At 30.2% G+C, this 21,092-nt stretch overlaps 4 protein-coding genes and 1 long non-coding RNA gene across 9 annotated transcripts; 2 read left to right on the forward strand and 3 right to left on the reverse strand.

The window, feature by feature from the left end:
* Positions 1-1,419: 1,419 nt before the first annotated feature.
* LOC138944778 (eukaryotic translation initiation factor 2-alpha kinase) lies at positions 1,420-7,742 on the reverse strand. The gene is given in 13 exon segments (XM_070315750.1): positions 1,420-1,833; positions 1,944-2,291; positions 2,379-3,117; positions 3,838-4,046; positions 4,193-4,301; positions 4,408-4,576; positions 4,741-4,860; positions 4,982-5,270; positions 5,331-5,490; positions 5,642-5,798; positions 6,414-6,588; positions 6,721-6,847; positions 7,392-7,742. Coding segments are annotated over 13 exon segments (2,961 nt in total). The 5' UTR covers positions 7,538-7,742; the 3' UTR covers positions 1,420-1,620.
* A 709-nt stretch (positions 7,743-8,451) lies between these two features.
* On the forward strand, positions 8,452-11,457 carry LOC138944780 (transmembrane protein 17B). Of its 3 annotated transcripts, none has more exons than XM_070315755.1 (4): positions 8,452-8,596; positions 8,811-8,932; positions 9,074-9,187; positions 9,271-11,457. In XM_070315755.1, exons 1-4 carry the CDS (start codon positions 8,566-8,568, stop codon positions 9,523-9,525), a joined length of 522 nt encoding a protein of 173 aa, XP_070171856.1. In that variant the 5' UTR covers positions 8,452-8,565; the 3' UTR covers positions 9,526-11,457. The 3 variants fall into 3 exon arrangements, with proteins under 3 accessions (XP_070171856.1, XP_070171855.1, XP_070171857.1); XM_070315754.1 differs by having other exon boundaries at positions 8,456-8,596; positions 8,811-8,986; XM_070315756.1 differs by having other exon boundaries at positions 8,459-8,596; positions 8,811-8,986; positions 9,278-9,337.
* LOC138944779 (putative protein PLEKHA9) lies at positions 9,156-11,016 on the reverse strand. 2 transcript variants are annotated; one of them, XM_070315753.1, is made up of 6 exons: positions 10,800-11,016; positions 10,615-10,670; positions 10,403-10,524; positions 10,167-10,317; positions 9,963-10,026; positions 9,156-9,460 (listed from the first exon to the last, which is right to left on the reverse strand). In XM_070315753.1, exons 1-6 carry the CDS (start codon positions 10,942-10,944, stop codon positions 9,456-9,458), a joined length of 543 nt encoding a protein of 180 aa, XP_070171854.1. In that variant the 5' UTR covers positions 10,945-11,016; the 3' UTR covers positions 9,156-9,455. The 2 variants fall into 2 exon arrangements, with proteins under 2 accessions (XP_070171854.1, XP_070171852.1); XM_070315751.1 differs by lacking the exon at positions 9,156-9,460 and having other exon boundaries at positions 9,646-10,026; positions 10,800-11,015.
* A 1,074-nt stretch (positions 11,458-12,531) lies between the features above and the next one.
* Positions 12,532-17,305, reverse strand: LOC138944781 (uncharacterized). 2 transcript variants are annotated; one of them, XM_070315757.1, is made up of 5 exons: positions 17,221-17,305; positions 15,196-15,573; positions 14,107-14,541; positions 13,373-13,965; positions 12,532-13,148 (listed from the first exon to the last, which is right to left on the reverse strand). In XM_070315757.1, the coding sequence occupies exons 1-5, from the start codon at positions 17,221-17,223 to the stop codon at positions 12,935-12,937; spliced, it is 1,623 nt and encodes a 540-aa protein (XP_070171858.1). In that variant the 5' UTR covers positions 17,224-17,305; the 3' UTR covers positions 12,532-12,934. The 2 variants fall into 2 exon arrangements, with proteins under 2 accessions (XP_070171858.1, XP_070171859.1); XM_070315758.1 differs by lacking the exon at positions 17,221-17,305 and adding an exon at positions 16,666-16,846.
* Positions 13,276-16,245, forward strand: LOC138944782 (uncharacterized). The gene is made up of 3 exons (XR_011448871.1): positions 13,276-13,958; positions 14,088-14,586; positions 15,879-16,245. It is a non-coding gene; the product is annotated as an uncharacterized lncRNA (long non-coding RNA).
* Positions 17,306-21,092: the final 3,787 nt, after the last annotated feature.

Below are 21,092 nucleotides of genomic sequence, written 5' to 3' on the forward strand. Positions count from 1 at the left end.
TCAAAATGATTTTCAAAATACAATTAATATTATTGATACTTTTTATGATTTTTAAGAACTTATTTAATAAAATATAGAAAAACCAAGAGTTGTTACTTAAAAGTTGCCATTTTGCAAAGCTTATATGTTGTACATAAGCAAATATAATGGCAAATTAATGTAAACCGTATATTAAATAAATCAAATAAATTATAATTACATAATTAGAGATGTAAAGAAACGTTCTTTTTCACAAAAAAACCGTATTTTATGAGGAAGGAGGGGGGGATCAATTTTTCTTCTATTTATATATACAATATTTTAATATAATGTGATACTACAGACTTCTATATATTATATATAGAAAATAATAACGAATGTCTATTTCCTGGAAAAAACATGAAAATTCGAAATTTTCAGGAATTTTTTTGTACTTGGAGAAATTACGAAATTCTCATAGAATTTGATAGCGACTCAGGAAATTTTTAAAAGTTCTCTTTTTGATAATTTTGTTCTTATACTGTAAGCAATAGAATCTGCCAAGTTGTGAATTGTTTAAAATATATCTTAAACAATATATATATATATATATATATATATATATATATATATATATATATATATATATATATATATATCTGTTTATATATATATTCAATGTCTTAACAAAATATTGAATATGTAGTGCATATATTCTTTATTTTAATTTTTAGTGATAAAAAATAAAAAAGGTTGTTTAAAGATCAGTAAAAAAATTTTATCTTAACTATTCAGTCTTTTTTTCAATAAAATTTAAGTGGCTTTGTGTTTTTTCTCCATATAAATGTAAATTAGAAAATATGTACAATAAAAAAAATTTATTTTAGGAAATTGCAGCGGAAAATCTTTAAAATATTATTGTTACCTGAAATTTTGAATAAAAATACCTGGAAGATCAAGGAATTTTTAGGGAATTTCCAGGGAATTTTTTTACAAGATTTGTATAAATACCTTGTAATATATATAGAAATAATAATATATATTATAGATATATACTATATATATATACAGGGTGTCCCATTTTGAAGGACCCACTCAAATATCTCAGAAACACTGCGTTAAATCGAAAGATGTTTCAAACAAAAGTTGTGTGGCTTCAAGGGAGCCATAAGATGGTGACAATGATTTGATCTTGGAAAATCACTTGAAGGTCATGTGAAGGTCAACTTTAAAATCTTAAATGGAAACCCCCATTTTTTATTTAGTATTCTTGTAGCTGACATCGAGAGCTTTCCAAAACACTATAATAAAGTATTTTTTTATAATGTTTCTGAGATATTTGAGTGGGTCCTTTAAAATGGGACACCCTGTATATATATATATATATATAATATCATATTATATATTATATGTATATTATTATAATATATATATATATATATATATATATATTCTATATATTATATTATATATATTATAATTAATATGTAGAAGTCTGTGCGTGATGCACATATTCATGCAACTCCAAATATTTTATATTATTGCATGACAATATTTGCTTCTATATAAATATGGATAAATTAATGAAAAAAATAATAATAAATAACCTTTTACTTATCAGTAATAAGAATGTCAAAAATATTTGTAACTTGCATTTCTTTCTTAAATTATATTCTCTGATGATTCACTGTTACTATTACTGCTACTCATAGAGGAGTTTCTAATCAATTGTGGCAATTCAAAATGACACTTTGAATCTATATCTATATTAAATTCGGCTGTTTCATAATTTTGCAAAGGTGGCCTTGCTTTAATACCTAAAGTTGTAAAGCAGTGGTATCAACGCAGAGTACTCATCATGTTGAGCAAATTGTACTGTAACAAATAAAGTTAGATTTATTATATTTTAATTGTAATACACAACATACATGCACAGTTTTAATTAATCTTATAGTAAAATGAATACACTCTATTGATTGCCTTACCTCAGCAGAATAATTCTCTGCAAAATCTTTCGGAAAAATAGATTTTTTCAAATTTGAAAGCGCAACTATTCTTTCCATATCAGTAAAAAATGGTATAAGAAGCTCAAAGAAAATTATTCCTAAAGAATAAATATCTACTTTGTAGTTATACATTTGGCCATTAATTTGTTCTGGTGACATATACAAGTGTGTGCCAACACATGCAGTATGTATATTATTTTTTAAAGTGACATTCTCATTTTCGACTGAAGGTGTATGAGCGCCATCACAGCTCTCAGTCATTGCCGTTACAAGGCCAAAATCGCCAATCTTTATTTTATCATCATAAGCGAAAAATATATTTGATGGCTATAAAAAAATAACGAATTTTACTACAAAATAGAATATTATTAAATAGAAGATTTGTATCATCTATATCTCAGATCAAGATATTACCTTTAAATCTCGATGAATTAACCCTTGCAAATGCACATATTCTACAGCATCAATTATTTGCTGAAAAATATTTAATACTCGAATGGAATCTCTTGTTGATATGTGCTGCTTTAGCCATTCCCTGAGACTGAGTCTTTGACACAGTTGCATTTGTATATATAAAAACATTTTTGCCGATTTGTGATTATTCGATTTATTATATAAATTTAAAGAAAAAGATTTTTGACGTTTGTGTTTTTTCTTTTCTACCATAATATTATTATCAGTCTCTTCAAACACAATGCTTTCGGAATGATCGGTATAATTAATATTTGGTAATTCCTTTTCAAGTTCATTATTTGAAAAAGATATATCCGAACTATTAGTATTACAACCATTAGTACAAAATACATCGTTGTTATGATGCTTCTCATCTGACTTTTCAAATACAACAAGTGAATCATCGTCCATATCTACATTATTTAATTCAAAAGCTTCGTGCGCACTATCTACAGAAGAAGGATCGGTTTGAGAAATATCGATGCATACAGAATCATTAGGTTTTGTTTCAGTCTGAGTTACTTCTGAAGGGAATGCAGACGACGAAAATTTTAGCTTATTAATCCATTGTTGATCATGTTCCTCTTGCCACCCAATAGGAGGGCACTCCAGCCAAGCATTAAAGTATCTTACAATATTGTGGTGATCTAATTTAGCTAATGCTTTTACTTCCCTCATTACGCGCTCTCTTGAATCTCGGCTGAAATACAGCATTTCTTTTATAAAATTCTTGCTTAATTAAAATTCTATTCTTATGAATGTATTATTTATCTATAAATGCAACTAGGTGTTAATTGCACATCCCGCAAATTTAGAAGGATTATTAAATTGCATTATTAGAAAATGATAACATAAATTTATCATTTTAAACAAAACATGTTGCTAAGCACATCAATATAATAAAAAAACGCACAATTATTTTTTGAAATATTGTCAGAAATAAAATTACTGTAACATAAATAATATATCTGTCGAAAGTCGAAAATACATAAACATTTACATAAATATATCAAAAATTTTTTACAATATTATATTTTCAAAATTTAATTATTTATTTATGTACTTAATATTCTCTGTCTTGCTCTCTTATATTAATAATTGTGTTATTATTTAACAATACATATTTTCATATTCAGTTTCATAGAAAACTTATTTTTCTATGAAACTAACGCACTACTATCCGCGTTCTGGCTCTTATTATCCCGCGATTATTTGAAATTTGTAATGTTACATATTTTTGACTATATATTTATTAACCATGCTTATATATTTTTTATATTTATTCAAATTTATATATTGCAAAAGTTTCAAACAGTATAAAAAAACATAAATTTCAAAAAACATAATTCTTTGTACTATTTAAATTTCATTTAATAATACTGCTTATGGCAAAGAAAAGAATAATTTATTAAGAACTTACCTATTTGGCAAAGCAATTCTCTTGATAGCATAATTGCAATCATCAATTTTATTTTTGGCCTCAAAAACAACACCATAGCCTCCCATTCCCAAGCAATCAATTGGCTCAAAATCCGTTAAATAACGCGATTTAAAATTATTCACATTCTCGTCGCCACTGTTAGATGAATCATTTCTTTTGGTTTCTACGTGTCTTTCTACTATTAAAGGCTGAAATGTAATATTTATTTTAGATAACTCTAAATGAAGCAAAGGAAAAATATAGATCAAATAAAAAATATCAAAATGAAAAAAAAAAAGATAACAGAAAGATATAATTAATTCTATATTTAGTAAAAGATTATAGATTTACTTACTGGAAATATAGCATCCTTAGTAGCAACTGTCGTTGCACTTAAGAAATGTTGCGTTAGCATAAAATTCAACAAAATGGCAGTTGTAATTGATATTATTAAAACTTCTTTCCTAATAATAATATAATATTAAGTTGTAAATTGTCATTTTGTATATGTCATATGTATATATATGTATAAGTATAAAAAATTATTAGAATTAAAAAAAAAGAACTTACCACCAATACCAAAGCGATACTATAATAATTTGAACAGGTGTATTAGTTTCCTCTTCGATTATGTCTTCTTTCATGTTAGTGCTAATATTATTTTTTGTAATATTATTTTTAATATTACAATGTTCATTGTCAATTAATTGTTCTCTTAAATACAGAAAAAACCCATTACCTACAAAAAAAGTACACAATCATAAATTTGTTTAAATTTATAATTACTCTAGCTATATTTTTTATTCAATTATTTTTATATAACTAAATTTTATTATAATTATATTTATACAGTCATACACCAATAATTTTAAAGATACTGACATATTTAAATGCATTATTTACCATTAATATATTCTGAATTATATAATACAGACAATGCAGTTGTCTTGTATACTTCATTTATCTCAACAGAAACTTCATTATTGTTATTTTCATTCAAAAAATTACTCGCAAGGGCTGTAACTGAAATTATAGTTTATATATAAGTATTAATAATAAATATTATTTTTAATTATTTTAAATATTATTTTATTATTTTTATTTTTTAATGTAAAATGAAATATGTTAAATTTAATTTATATACCATCTGCTGGACGCGGTTGCCAGAAATATTTCTTATTTATAACATTCTTAGGAGACAAATCCAATGAATTTTCAAGATTGGGATTTTCTTGCACATATAGTTGTTTTTCATGCATGCCTAAATATAAACTTGAACTTGTAGGATATACAGATCTCCAGATCCATTGAGAATCATTAAATAAATTAATTTGTTTTAAATAATTAATTTGTTTCTTGTTTCCTAAATTTCCTTGATTTGTAAAAGTTTTGGATGTGTCTTCATGCCATATTGAAACAATTGGAACATCAAACTAATAAAAATAAAATCCTTTTATTATTTTACATAATAAAATTACAATTGTTATACTAACCTGATATTGCCATAATTTAATAGTAGGATTATTCTTATTAATAGCCCAAACCAAACCTTTTGAAATAACAGCTTTGATTTCTATATCTGGCACTGTATTAAGGCAATCATTTATATGACGGTGTAACTTTAGATTAAGTTGCCCAACACTGAAGTTCCATCTTCAACCAATGATATTATTTTGTTAGCTATTGGTATATGGTATATTCTATTTTCTTATTAAATAAATGATTGTATATGTAATATAGAATATATAATATAATTATATAATATATAATGCAAGAAAATATAACATAATTTATTTCAATTTACCTTTCATTACCTGTATAAGCTTCTATAGCTCGTATAGTTTGTTGAAAACGGCGAATGATAAGTACATCATATTCAATATGTCCTTCAGAGTCTGTATTGTTTTTACATTCCCTAACTTTACATTCATACAGAATTCTTCCTGTGCTGGGTGATACACCTATTATAGAATGCTTAATAAATGCTTATTATTTATATAGTATGAACAATGAATTTTTAAATATGCAAAATAGTTTTCCAAAAATTAATTATAAATTTTTGTTGACGAATATCAAAGTTTTATATTAATTATATACAAGATCTGTGAAAATTATACTTGTATAATCAAAGTTTCTTGGATCATTTATATATATATATATATATATATATATATATATATATATTGCCATAATATATTGCCATAATTCGACTATATATATATATATATATATATATATAGTCGAAGATAAGATTGCAATTTTCTACAATTTCTAACCATATATATATTTATAACTGAATCTTAAACTAAAATTTTGTTAAAAAACTAGGTTTATTTAATTAAACTAATTAAATAATATATTTTTTATCTATATTTTTTTGAAAATCTTAGTTGTCTGAAAGTTTCTTATATTTTTAATTACTTAAAAATTGTGTATATGTTGTGTATAGTTTTGTAATGTTTTAATATATTCATTGAGAAAAAAACAGTTTTAGATTATGTGATCAAATATTGTAAAAATAATATATATCTAATAAGAAATTAGGGTATCTAATATATTTATATGACAAAACTTACCATAAGTATGTAGATTTTTACCACCTGAGAAATCTAAATCATCGGAATAATGAAATGATGAATACAATAATCGATCAGCCGATATTGGCACTGATTCCAAAATTTTTCCATCAAATTTGTATAAGCCACCATTCAAAGATGGGATGAAACGTACCAGTTGTCCATTATCATTAAGCTGTAAATTAATATTTATTCTTGAGTTATTAATGTCTGCTTTGTATTAGAAAATAATTTACTATTTAGAAATGACTAACAGAAATTTGTGATATCTAATATTAATAGATAATATTTGTTTAAATTTGATTACTTCTATGTTATGTATACTGGATGACAACATTGGTCCATCATTAAAATCCAAAGTCCACTGCTTTTGCCCATAATTACCAGCATCAAGTGCGGATATCTTTCCATCTAACGTGCTGACAAATACCAAACTGGCAAAACAGTATATATTTTTTATAAACAGTCAAACAAACTTCTTTATAAAGTCAGATAAATAAAATATCAAAATGCTAACATATAAACAATTAATATTCACTATCCAATTTTAACATTCTACTCAAATATTCTGGTTATTTATATTCCATTTATCAATCATTATACATAATTTCAAAAATATAATAGTAGAAATTAACTTCTATAGGCTTTACTTTCTCTCTCTTAAAAAAGAAAAAATACAGATTTTTATATTTATTTTACTTAATTATTTTCATGTATACCAAAAGTCATATAAATCCTCAAAAGATAATAAAGGATAACGAAGAATGATTAATAAAGGATTAATAAGTGCTTAATTAAATTTATGTTTAATTTATCAGTCAATTTTAATGTTTATATAAAGAATAATGTAGAAAAACATTATGAAAGAGCATTAAAATTCATCAAAAGACGAAAATATGAGACAAAATAATTCGTCGATAAATGTGTCGCTAAAATCTGTTTAATCGAGAGAAAAAACCGATCAATCGGAGTAACTACCTGCGCCTATTTATCGATGGTTGGCCGCATAAAGTTAACTGTCCCGTCTCAGCAATAATGTCGTCAGCGAAAACGAGAAAATACGTGGTTACAAACACCACCGAATAATAAAAATATATTTTTTGCCATGCACGTGAGCAAAACATCTTCTATGTACGAAATTGGCCAGGATTTATAAATAGCATTCTGGTATGGACGTATTGATGGTAAATATGCGAATCAAGTTTTATCTAGTTTTATCACAAAATGTTTGACTATTTTACGGAGTCAACTGATAAATATTCATATAGCACACACATATACACAAATGTATACATGCTCGGCCATAATTTGCAAATTACGAGTCCATAGTTTATTGATTATTTCAAGAGAGAGGTCTTCATATGAAATATTACTGTCAGGATAACATATCATTTGATGTATGCATGTAAAGCTTCGTGGAATCACGTGGGACATATTGATTGGCTAAAACTAGAAATTGGAAACACTAGAAATTTTCTATCCGATATCCAATCGGTACGTTGGACAAACTCGTACATCAAATGTAATATTATTTTGAGCCACTTTGACTAAAGTCCGATTAATTTAATTGTTGATTAACTTACAGGGCGATAAATAAAATTTTAAAATTTGTATTATATTATATACGAGCAGAGAGAAGAGCCTGAGAAGAGTCATGCTGCCGTATTTCGTACGACGCTTTTTCTAGCTGGTACAGTAGCGCTAAAGGCACCTTTACATGGCAGCGTCAAGCGTCGAGCGCATAGGCCGGTATTCATAGTCAGTTCTTATTTCAAGACCGTCTTAAGTAAGGTTTAAGATGCTAATACGGCTCTGTGATTGGTTTAGGACATCTTAAGATTGTGCTTAAGACGGTCTTAAGCGGCGTCTACAAAGAGATTTTAAGCCCTAAGTCTTAAGAAATTGACTAATCATAGTCGAATATTCTTCTCATATTTGACTGTGATTGGTCAATTTCTTAAGGCTTAGGTCTTAAAATCTCTATTGTAGATGCCGCATTACGATTACGACTAAGGTGCCTTAAGGTGCCTTTACGTGGCAACGTTAAGCGTCGAGCGACTGTGCAAGAAATTGCGCAGAATTTTTCTGCGCAGACGCTCGACGCTATGGTGCCGCTACTGGTTATACATATACTGTCCTTTTATCGTCAATAATGGAAATGGTTGGCATGGGAAACGATAATAGTAAATATTTGCGATTGATTCATTAATTGACTATTATAATTAATATATTTATCCAATATTTTTGACAAAAAATTTAAGATATAAATATTTTAATGTTAATTAACAAACTTTTTGCATTTATTAGTTTATATGAAAAATACTTGTAATAATTTTACTAATTTGATAATCTAATTTAAAATTATAATTCTTATTATTCGTTATTCACTTTTTGCAGGAAATCAGATACAGTCCAATTTGCCACTCCAAATGGCAAATCAGATTCAATCCAATTTGCCACTCCAAATGGCAAATCAGATACAATCCAATTTGCCACTCCAAATGGCATTGTACTTTAATGTAGGGATATTTCCATTATGGTTTGCTATAATAATTGTTAATTTAGATGCAAAAGTAAATACAATAAAATAAAATTTTCTTTAAAGTTAGTATTTAAAAATAGCTCTCAAATAAAAAGATATATTATTTTTTATTTTACAGTATTATTATTTGACAGATGTATACAAAGTTATAACTATAGCGGTATTTATTGTTATTTCAACATTGGAAAGTTTACGACTATATTTGGGATATCTTGGAAATTTAGCAGAAAAGGTGATATATGTCAATAAGATAAGAGATAGGTAAATTGGAGACAAATACCATAAATGTTACTTTAAAAATATTACTTTAAACAGATTCCAGAACTGGCAAGTTTTTGGCTGATATCTACTCTCATACATTTTCCTTTAGAAATGTTTCTTCTTTTTGATAGTAAAACCATATCTCATCTTAGCGAAACAATTGCTAATGGTGTCATGAGTTTTCTGCTCGTTATAGAAATTATTACAGCTACAATAGCTCTGAAGCAGTTGGCAAATCATCATGCTAAAAGATTTTACATTGCACAATTATATGGAATTGATAACATAGAGTATATTAATGTATATTAACTTTATTGCTTTTGAGTGATTTTACAATATAATATATATTAATATCATAACACTTAACGCAATGCGATATTTGAATGATGTTAGATCTGAATCAAACCAATTTTATTAATATTTTGATACAACTTATAGATATGTAATATATACGTTTTGTGTAAAGAAATTCATAATTTCATGCCTAATAGATATTATATGCGAAATTTTTCTCCTAACTTTATTATATTAATTTTTTTAAGCATAATTTGTTAATTTATCTTTTTTGTTAATATTTTTCTGCAGTATAAATAGATAACATTAAAATCTAAAATATATTTTATTATATTACACTACAGTAGTCACTTCTATATCATGATCATTATAAAATTTCTTTAAAGCTAACACATTTTTCTTTAAATTTATTAAGAACAACTCCATATTATATAATGTAACTTCTTCTTTACCTGGTTCTGCATCTGCCAATGCGAATAAGAGTTGCGAACGAGTAGGTGTCATACGTGATAGAAGCTGTAAAAATATTTCCAATTTTTAGATTCGATATTATTATATTCTTTTATTTATTTTTAGTATTATAACTTTTCTGATATAAACATTTATTAACATATATTATTAAATATTAATCAAATTATAGGAAAATTTATACTTACATTAAATAATTGCTGTGCCATCCAACCATGATACGGCTCTAGAGTCTCTTTATATGCCTCTTTTAAAAATGCAACTAAATCTTCTGTTGCTTTCCCAGCCTTATGATCATCCACAATCTTTTCGAAGAATAATAAAATCATATGTAAGGCTCTAAAATATTTAGCAACTGAATAAAAATCTCATATATAGGTACGCATATTTAAAGAAGAATTTGTACAGACACATGTTCAAATACCTTCTTAACCACATTAAAGCATCAGTTGCAATGAGATCTTCCTCAGTAGATTTTTCGAGCAAGATCATGTCTTGTAGAGTTGAATTACTTTTTTTGTCCATAGAATATCTGGTTGTAAGTTTCTGTAATTGAAAGATATATATATTAAAGACTTCACAGCGTAGTCTAGATTTAGAAGGTTTCTATCAGGTTATATCAAAGTTTAGACTTGCATCGATATTGCCTTGCATATCATATCGTACAGGAGCGAACAATTTGCCAAATTTATCTGAAACACGAATTTGTTTTTAATGCTCGCATATTGTGTCATGTTTAAGGCAAAACTTTTGCCTTAAACATTGTTCAGCAACGATTAATCTTGATAATTTTAAGGTTAAATTTAGAAATGAATATATACCGACTGTGCGTACAACATCGCGAGCGGCTTCTAAGAATTCTTCCGTGTTTATTTTATCATCGATTATTTCAGGAAATTGCACTCCGTTATCAGATTCTGTTGTAGTACAAGTTTTTTCTTGGATGATTGAATCGGTGGATGACATGTTCTATAACCACGAAATGTATGCATTTGACATACATATGTGTATCTACTGTGAGATAAAACGAATTACGCTGCTATATTGTTATTATCAGCTTAAAAAAAGTTTTGCGATGATATATGACATATGTTTACGGAAATGTGTTGAACATCACTTTTATCTGACAGAATTTTTATTACTTTTACTCTTGAAAGATAATATTTTAATATAATATATAATATATATAATAAACAATATTTTATTTTACGATAAGAATTATTTCCATATATTTTACACTTCCTTTAATGCAAATTTTAATGGTGGTATATTATCAAAATAATACATTTTTTCAAATAACTATAAATTTTCGGAATACTAAATTTTTTAATTTTGCAATATTGATCTTTATTTTCTTTTGTTTAAATATTTTACCTTTTTCTATATTTTTTTTCTATATTGTACATATACGTGTATAATGAAAAAATGACAATCGTCATATGTAATATCCGTTATGAATTATAAAATTATAACAACGTTTTGAGGGAAAATTGATCTAGTAATTTGTAGTCGTGTTTTTAACTAATTTTATATTCCTAATTTAAAATACATAGATTCTTCTTGCTAGTTTGCAAAGTCGATAGTATAATATTGTCTTTTTAATTTTTGATTCACTACCCTAATTTATTATAATAATAATTTAAGATATACTGTACATATGTTTATAATATCGTATACAAGTGTTGTTTTGCCTTAGTGCGATTTTGTTAAAACTTATATCACTCATTTTTTTTTATATTCTACTCATATAAGTATATATGATTTTTTGCACATATATTATTCTATGAAATTTTCCGCAATGTAGTTACACACACACACACACACACACACACACACACACACACACACAAGCATTTCCAATATCTTGTATATTAAATGTATTATTTATTATATTTGTCAATGGATTTGTGCACGCATTACCAATTGTCGTCAATTAATTATTATTTTTACTAATAAAAATTGAGATATAATAGCTCATGTGAAACGTTAAAAATTATCATTACAAAATTAATTATTATTAAGTAATATCCTTCATTTAAATACATTCGACAATAAGTGTTATATGTATATGAGCAGAATGTATATCTCATACAGTTATCAAATATTTATTATTTAGCTATTCAATCATACATTATTATAAAATTTATATCACCTGCACATACCAGATTCACATACATACAAAGCAGCGAGTTTTCAGTTATACAATCGTATATATATATAAACAAATCATATAAAATTAATTTTATTAAATTATATAATACTTTTTCAAATCCTATGTAGAAATTGCCTTATATTTTTGTTTCAACTGACTTACTTGCAATTTCAAAAACGAAAGATATATAATGGCAGTATAATACTTTGATTAACGATCTTAAAGAAAAATTATATATAATGTTGCCATGATGTATTTGGATGATCAATTTTATATGTTTACTTAAATAGAAACTGGAAATTTATTTTGACATTATTATACACATGTTCACAGAATGAAAAATTAACAATTATATTCACAGAATAAGAAAAACTATTCAACTCATCATAAGAATTAAATTATCATCTCTATAAATATTTCTATAAATGTCATTTTTCAAATTTTTATTCTGATTCAGTATTGTGTATATTATAATACAGACATATATCTAAAAATATCAATTTATCTATACCGATTTATACCGATCTCCCTCTCTTTTTCTCTTTATGTGGATTTATCATCAAATACATGATTAATGTATAAAAGATATTAGTACAGAGAAAAGATTTGTTTCTATATATCTTTAATTAAAAAAAACGCCTCTAATATAAAATTTTATATAAATTAAAGAAGAGAAACAAACAATACTATCGTTGGATAATTTACATTTACAATATATATATTAAGCCGATATTGCTTACGGATTGTAATAACCTTCGCCGAAGACTAGAAGATAAAATTACGCATCATTGTTTCTGCTGACCTTTAAAAGGCAGTGGGAAGAGGATGTTTGAGTACATTCCCGGTGGAATCTTCAGCAACTAGGGTAAGAGTGGTGAGGCAATGGGGTGGAGGTAGTGGAACTAGAGCCTCCAAAGGTGGTCGCGAGCCAGGAAATTGGCGGGAACCCACAACCATTCCCCCCGAACTCTCTCTAAGTTCTATTACTCGTATTCCATATCGTGATCTTACTACATTCCTGATGAATAGAAAAAAAAAACGATAATTGTTAAAACTAATTGTGCTTATTTGATCATAAATTACTAGTATATATATATATATAAATAAATAGTTTAAATTAATTGAATAATAAATATTTAATTAGTTACAAAAAAAAATAATTTAAGAGATTAGATATGATCAAAAATTTGGATATTTTATATTTATTTTAGAAAAATAACATACTTTTAACAGCAAACTCACCTTTTCCCTTCATACTCTATTTCATGATGATGTCTATTGGAAATATTGTCCATTTCGCTGTTGAACCAACGATGATACGAAAGTAACGCCGCGCATGATGGACCCCAAAATGTCCGATCAGGCTGTGTTGGAGGTTCCGAAGCGATCAAACTTTTAGAGAGAGATCTGTTAAGCTCGGGACTAGCTGGTGCTGAAAGTCTTCCAGGCAATTGCCTCGAAGTAGGTGACGGCGTAGGTCTAGATGTTTCCGAAAGCAATCTACCTCTTCGTGGACTTGATAATATAGATTCTTGCACGGTTACCGTAACGCTGAGAGGTCTGCTAAGAGCAACGGTCGTGTGTTGAGGATCCCTTCTGATGGGATTACGATTGAAGTCAATTCCAGCCGCGCCTACGAAAACTCTGTCGACGTAGTCGAATCCTCGACCCATTATCCCTTCTCGGGTATGACCAAGATCGAAAGTGTGACCAAGCTCGTGTAGAACAGAACCTAACGTCGTCGCCAAGCAGCCCCCGTGCGTGCCTCGATAATTACTGTCGTCCATGAGTTGCTCGGTATCAATAATAGTGGCGTCCAGAAACCTTGGTAATATCTATATTACAAAATATATAATAATTTTATTTTAAAACAATACCACTCTTTTAACAATGTTTTATATGAAGTGAAAAACGAACAGATTTTTTCCTTCTCATATGAAGTTATTTTTATTCACAGGTAACACACGTCAACCAACCTGAGCCATACGCGTAGGCCAAGTATGAAGACATGCCGAACCGAAAAGCGCTAAACCACCTCCACCAAGAGCCGCATGACCTTGCGTCCTCGCTAAAGTATCCTCGTGCGTTCGAGGACTAGGCGCGCCACGGTATCTCGTACATGATAGAAACGCCAGGTATTTGCGATCCTTGGACGCTAAGGGACCGGTCATCAACTCGCGCGCGATTAACTCCCAAAGCTCCCTTTGCTTCATTGCTCGTGCCTGATCTACATGAAGCATACTATGCATTACCAGGCATTCCGGACCATCTAAATCTCTTTCTAGCTGGAAGGTTTTTCTGCCGTAACCGGCTTCCAAGAGTTTTTCGGCTGTCAGAGTCTGAAGAAGCCTGGCACCAAGTCCTATTCTTGTTGCCGCGCTCTCAGGTGACCGATCCTCATTGCGTGGACCCTGGAACCGCAGATTATATGTCTTGTGATTCATAATTTTCTATGAGTAAGTAGCGAGAGCATAATCATTTTACACAATTAAGTGATAAAGAGGGGAGAGAGAGAGAGAGAGAGAGAGAGAGAGAGAGAGAGAGAGAGAGAGAGAGAGAGAGAGAGAGAGAGAGAGAGAGAGAGAGAGAGAGAGAGAGAGAGAGAGAGAGAGAGAGAGAGAAAGATAGAGAGAATAACCGAATTAATGCGCCGGCAAAGTACGTAGGCAAAGTTAATGTGACGTTACAGCTATTCATATAACAGAACGACGATCGATAATTGGAAAAAGTGCACGCTATGTTCCAAGTAGCTGAATTATGAGTCACAATCATTTATCATGATTTTTCTTAAATGTCAGTTATTAATAATCAAAATAACATTTTTGCATACGATGGAGAAGTTTCAATAATATTGATTAAAATATAATTACCGAAACAATTGATTATATGATTAGCGAAACAATTGATTATAAGATTAGCGGAACAATTGATTATACAATATACACTATATGATCAAATCTGAAATTTTGGATATTCACGCAAAATAATAGATTTATATGATACAATTTTAATTTATAAAAAAAGAGATGACTATTTTTTTATATAATTAATTTTTATCGTTATACCTGAAAATAACCATCATGACCTGCACAGATGACATAGACCGGTGTCACCCGTAGCCTGGTGGTTCTCGGCTCATATACAAGCATCAATCTTCTTTTATGTCCGCCTGCCTCGAGTTCTAATTTGTTTGGGCCACGTGCCAAATCCACCAGGACGCGGAATTGTCCCGCGATGATCGGCCACTCCGAAGTCACATTTTTATGACCTCGAACAGTAATGTAACTGCATAGCACGGGTGCTCGACCTCTTATCAAGGCCAAGCTGTAAGTCAAGGTCTCACCGTCCACCAGATTGCATATTGTGATACCATCCGGATTACCGTTTGCCATGAAAGTACGATGACGGCGATGATTGTCCGCCAATGTCGCGTCCGCAAGTACCTGGATATATACATAATATTTCGAATTTGTATACTTTGATGCCTTCTTTCTTATGTAACATACGAAAGAGTGTTACAAACGATTAAAAATATTTCCCAAGATAAATATTTTTTTCTATACAGAAAGATATATATATATATATATATCTGCCGTAAAAAGATGATCTCGAATATCATTTAGTTTGCGACTAGTTTGATAAGAAAAATTAAAATTGATCTCTTAGCATACATCATTGATTTTGTAAATAATGTTGTAAGAAATAACGTAAGGAACTGCGCTAATTAATGTCATTGTTTTGCTTTCAGTTTGGAACTCTTTTGACGAAAGTGGCAATATAAACTCTCATAGGTAAAGAAAAACAGATCGATACTATCACTTCTCGAACAATCATTCAATCACAAATACTCAATCACGAAAGGCATACGGTTCCATTTCCTGGTTTTAATAACTACGGATGTGAGTATACCCGCGCGCAAACACGAGGACTCAAGTATATTTCACTAAGTGATCAATATCCGTATAAGACGATACATGTAATGATGATACGTAAATCGAATATACACTGCATACAAAATTGTTTTCAGAATCACAAATGTCCAAATGTGCAATTTCTTGCTTTATTGGAACTTCGCATTCTTTTCTGTTGTAATTCGAAAATAATTAAATGTTATTAAAAAAACCAAGAGAATGTCAACGTGTTTTCACGTATAAAATATAATATAGAATATTATTTTAATTGGAAAAATTGCGATGTTGTTACATGCAATTGCTACAGTTTAAAAAAAAATAAGTAATATAAAAAAATATTTTTGAAAATGCTTTTCATCTAGCGCAACATTTTCACATATTTTTACCAATAGATCACACATATAAATGCAGTACAAATATAGCAATAACAAAAAATAAAATATTCATGTAAATTAATTTTCTTTAGTGTTGCAATATTGTAACAGGTAAGAAATTGTACAAATAAAATTCTAGTCATGCTTTGTGAAATTGTTCGATGTCTGCACATGAAATATAAATTGATGATATAAATAATTTTGAAAAGAGAGAGATTGTAATATTGTACAAAAATTTTCAAGATATTACTCGTAAAAAATCTTCTCCGTCACGTGCTGCTATCACGCGGTAAATTGCGCAACCAAAAACGTACTCCGATCACAATCCCTCCCGTCTTTCCTGTCATTAGATCACGTCGTATTTAAACGACAGAACGAAAATCGTATTTTCATTTAGTGCTAATCGTTCTTCTACGATTCAGCCCTGCTAATAGTCCATCTGACTTTTCTCCATTTCATTAAAGAGATTTCCGTTACACGCGACTAACCAGTCGCGAGTAAGGCAGAGATGACAGCAGCAGACGACGCACTGCAGCTGCAGCACGTCTGTCAGTCATGCGACCTCTTTCCGCGCACAACACGCGCGGAATCCGCGAGCGTAAATGTGACAAAAAAAAAATATATATAATTCGAATATTTCGCTTTAAAATTTGTATTTCTTCTAGACCTTCGAGATATTTCCGATGGAACGAAAATCTTTAAGCTACGTATTCAAGATTACTCTTAATTGCTCTCAGCGAATATTATCAGCCCGATACACCGCAACATTATATAGGATAAGATTTTCTTGGGATGGTTGACTTACCATTTTACAGGAAGTGAGTAGAGGTGGACGAACGTTATCAGAGACAGCAGGAGGTGCTGAGAGAACGGCTCAGCCGGCTCCGGACATGCGGAGTGAAGGACTGTGGCGCCGAGGCGGCGGCGAGTGGCGGGTTGCGGTACTACGGCGTCGCCGCAGCGGCGCATGCAGACGCGCTACGCGCACCCGCACTCTCGCCGCGTCCTTGTCCGTCTCGTCCTCGTCCTCGGGTCGCTCCGCGTCGCGCTCTCCGTCGTCGGGTGTCCCTCCTGCGCGATCTCCACCTATCCACCCACGTTGTTACATATACACTGCGTCATCCGTCTCTCGCGGATACGTGTGATACGTGCCGCGCGCGCGGCTGCAAAATGCGATGCAAACCCGCGAAACTAGGCTGCGAAGAGCGGCACTTCGCGTTTCTCGCCATTTCTCACCCTGGCAAAAACAAACAACGAGATGTCTTATTTGCTAGGATCTTTTGACCATTATCTCGAATTACCTGGTCCACTATGTTGCTCCTTCTCCGAAGTGGATTTTCAATAATTATACATTTTTTAAATTATTTATAGGTAATATATATATATATATTTCTATTTTTTTCTCTCTATGATATTACTATCTGTTAATAAAGTTATCGCGTTGCTATCAATATGTGCTCTGTAAACGAAATGGCTTATAATCATTTTTTACAGGGAATCTAGAAAGAACATGCCTGCGCGACCACATGAATCCTGCAAGATATATTACAGTTTATATCCACAGCAGAGCGCTTTTATTTTTCAAACTTGACGGCGAGAGCACGTTGTTCTTTTTATAAATCATGAGGCAAGTATGCAAAGGCCATTTTGTTTCTTTTTCTGTCGCGATAAAAACTTTTACTACTTTTGCTTGACTTATCTTCAGTTGTAATTTATGACGTTTGTACATAAATGTAAACGCGTTTTCGATCAGCTAAACTCATTTACGACGATGGAAGATATGTACTTCCATTTCCTATCGCGCCAAATTGTTTACTCACGCGGCTCGAAGATTGGATGCTTACCAATTTCCGGACTGTACGAAATTTCCTCGTTTGTTAGAGCGTTCTAGGATTTCTACATTTTCACGTATACGCTTGTTATAAGACATCCGTTTCCTCTTCAGTAAAAAGATCAATGAAATTTGCGGGATTTTTTCAGAGTCTCTTTATTGTCAAACTTTTATTATATTGAAATGTTTTCTTGATTATTATTTACATATAGTGTAATTTCTATATTAACTCCTCTTTCCACTTCTCTAATTAAAATAGATAAAAATTATTTATATAATAAATACTGTCGACATAACTAAGTGTATATACGATGCTAAAATTATTAGAGTCTATGTTTTAAGAATTAAAAAACTTGAAACTTTAGAATATATTTATCTTCAAAATCATTAAGATATAATTATACTGGACTATTCTAATATTTTCAATTTTACTTTAATTTTATTTTAATAAATCAAACAAAACCCGCGATTAATTAATTTTCTCTCTCAATTATATTTTTATTACTTGTAGCAGAAATCGCGCCAAAATTTTAGACATGCTTTCAAGTTTCCAAAATACATCGCGCTTAATTTCATTTGTTAGTGGCTTGCATTGCTTCTAAAGAGGATTAATTAAAGTAATAATGGATCTTTTAGGAACGCGAATACTATGTGTCTGCGCAGAGAGCGAAATTAGCGCCAAGGACGTACAAAAACTAGCTCGTTTGCAAGTCGTCGTAACAGATCTTCTCCTCTTGGCGCGGCTAAAAGGATCGATAGACATACGTGGATAGATGGAATATTTGCCAAGCTTGAAAGGATTCAACTCTTCGCGGACTTTCGACAGGAATTTGATTTAGAACGTTAAGGAATTTTAGAGAATAAGTTTCTGATCATCGTTTTGCATTGCATTGGAATATCCACGCATTAAACGCATCTAATCCGCTTTATATGTAAGTGATGCGAGACACTTCCAAAATAAGAATGCAAGTTACATTTGTATAATCATAATCCAACAATTTGCGCAAGTATGGCAACACGCAACGAGTAAATGTTATCACGACTATCCCAAGAGATGGTAATCGTCGAGAGACTCGTGGCACAAATGGAACGTTTACACGCGAGAAATCGTTTCGCGCGTGTAACAGAGTATCTCTCAAAAAATTTTTTGCCCGAATCGAACAAACTTTTTAATCTATGATTATAATATATAAAAATGTATCTAAATATATAGACAGATGCGCCATGTATCTATAATCTTATAATTTGTACTCTCTTGTGTACGCCCAACAATATTTTTTAATACAATCACTCACAGATTGACAGTAAAATGGCTAACGATACTTTCTTATCTTTGAAATTCATAATTCTTCAAATTTAAAGGCACATTTTAAATTGTAACATCAACTTATTAATGTTGCATTCTGAAAAAATGCCAATGTTAGCAATATTTTAATGCATGGTACTACATCCTCGATAATTATACAATATTTTAATCGTTCCAGTGTTAACGAGCGATCTTTCGATGTCAAGTTGCGGTCTAGTAAGAATGTATCGGCCGTCTGAGGAGGATTGAAGACGTCGCTGATTCAAGCGTGTCAAGGTCGTGCGGGAAGACAACACGATCGTGCTCGTTTAGAATATGCGGCAGGTGCCACATGGCACGACCTGCACGTATTTGCATCCGTTTCGTCGACGCGATCGCAAGGAGACGACGTAGGGCAGCCCCGAGGTCAGCTGAGAAATATATCTGATAATTTCCATGTTACATTACTGTTCGATCATTGACACAACATTGCGCAATACATTTCTTTTTGCTCGCAATTTTTCAATAAATACGGCTAAACGAACAGATTTTTCTTTCTTAAAGATTGTAATATGTTGTTTCCATTTTCAAATTTAATGCTATAAATATTATCTTATTGTTATAATTCTATCATCGGGCTTATATATCAAGTTATGGATATAAGTCGTTCAATTTATATTGATGAAATTTTTATTAAATGTAAAATTTTTTACAATTTGTGAAGAGCAACTAGATGTTGCGAGCATCTTTAACTAGAAACACGCAATGCGTAAAGTGCGCACTATTGATCTTGTCTTCAACGCCTATTTTTTCTCGCCTATGTTTCATAGGGATCAGATAAAGTTTTAAAAGAGAGAGAGAGAGAGAGCGAGGCGAGGGGGGGGGGGGGGAGAGATTTATATATTTATTTAGGGAATGATACAGTTATTACATAATTCCAGTTTACCGCTAGAATTCTTTTCATGAAATATATTTATAATATATATTATAAATGAATGTATAAATGTATTATACATTAAATTTGATGACAGCTTTGGGCTATACATATTATACGCACAGTATATCGACAGTTCAAATGTTCTGCTATCTGCATAAAAAAAGATAGTTGATTATATCGGAAACGACGAAAGACAATATTTTTATTTATTTAAAATATATCTTATTTATTTATTTTTTTACGATTCTTAATCTTTTATGCTCTCTCTTTTATGCTCCTGATCCAGTAGTCCATTAAAAAAAAAAATCTTGAAATATTTAATGAAATAGATGTTACATGCATATATATATACATTACTAATTTTTATATCGAAATATAGATGAAACATGCACATTTTCTCACAGCATATAAAAAAAAAATAATGTTGGTTTTTCACCAGAACGATTATTATTAGCATCTTCCATTTTCAAGATGAAGGGAAATCATTTTTCTGAGTGTACGATTTGCTTAATCCTGAAATATTGAGATTCCTGCGACGCGCGCATCTCTCGCTTTGCTATTGGCTGATCGAGTGTCGCATAAATGCTAGAACTGCGGAATGTGCCGAAAGAGCGCCGGAAACTG

Source organism: Polyergus mexicanus, unplaced genomic scaffold, assembly GCF_030449975.1.
Source record: "Polyergus mexicanus isolate NDT 795.1 unplaced genomic scaffold, iyPolMexi1.0 SCAF_2, whole genome shotgun sequence".
In the NCBI taxonomy this organism is placed as follows: domain Eukaryota; kingdom Metazoa; phylum Arthropoda; class Insecta; order Hymenoptera; family Formicidae; genus Polyergus; species Polyergus mexicanus.

Bases quoted from the DNA above. Each gene is read 5' to 3' on its own strand.
- LOC138944780 (XM_070315754.1), top strand. From the start codon at position 8,566: ATGGAAATGGTTGGCATGGGAAACGATAATA. The intron at 8,597-8,810 runs GTAAATATTTGC...CACTTTTTGCAG, and splicing joins TGGCATGGGAAACGATAATA to GAAATCAGATACAGTCCAAT. The intron at 8,987-9,073 runs GTAAATACAATA...TTTATTTTACAG, and splicing joins TTGTTAATTTAGATGCAAAA to TATTATTATTTGACAGATGT.
- LOC138944779 (XM_070315751.1), bottom strand. From the start codon at position 10,944: ATGTCATCCACCGATTCAATCATCCAAGAAAAAACTTGTACTACAACA. The intron at 10,525-10,614 runs GCAAGTCTAAAC...TTTCAATTACAG, and splicing joins ATATGCAAGGCAATATCGAT to AAACTTACAACCAGATATTC. The intron at 10,318-10,402 runs GTATTTGAACAT...TAAATATTTTAG, and splicing joins GCTTTAATGTGGTTAAGAAG to AGCCTTACATATGATTTTAT.
- LOC138944781 (XM_070315757.1), bottom strand. The intron at 13,966-14,106 runs GTTGGTTGACGT...TTTGTAATATAG, and splicing joins GGCCTACGCGTATGGCTCAG to ATATTACCAAGGTTTCTGGA. The intron at 13,149-13,372 runs GTGAGTTTGCTG...TCTATTCATCAG, and splicing joins ATAGAGTATGAAGGGAAAAG to GAATGTAGTAAGATCACGAT.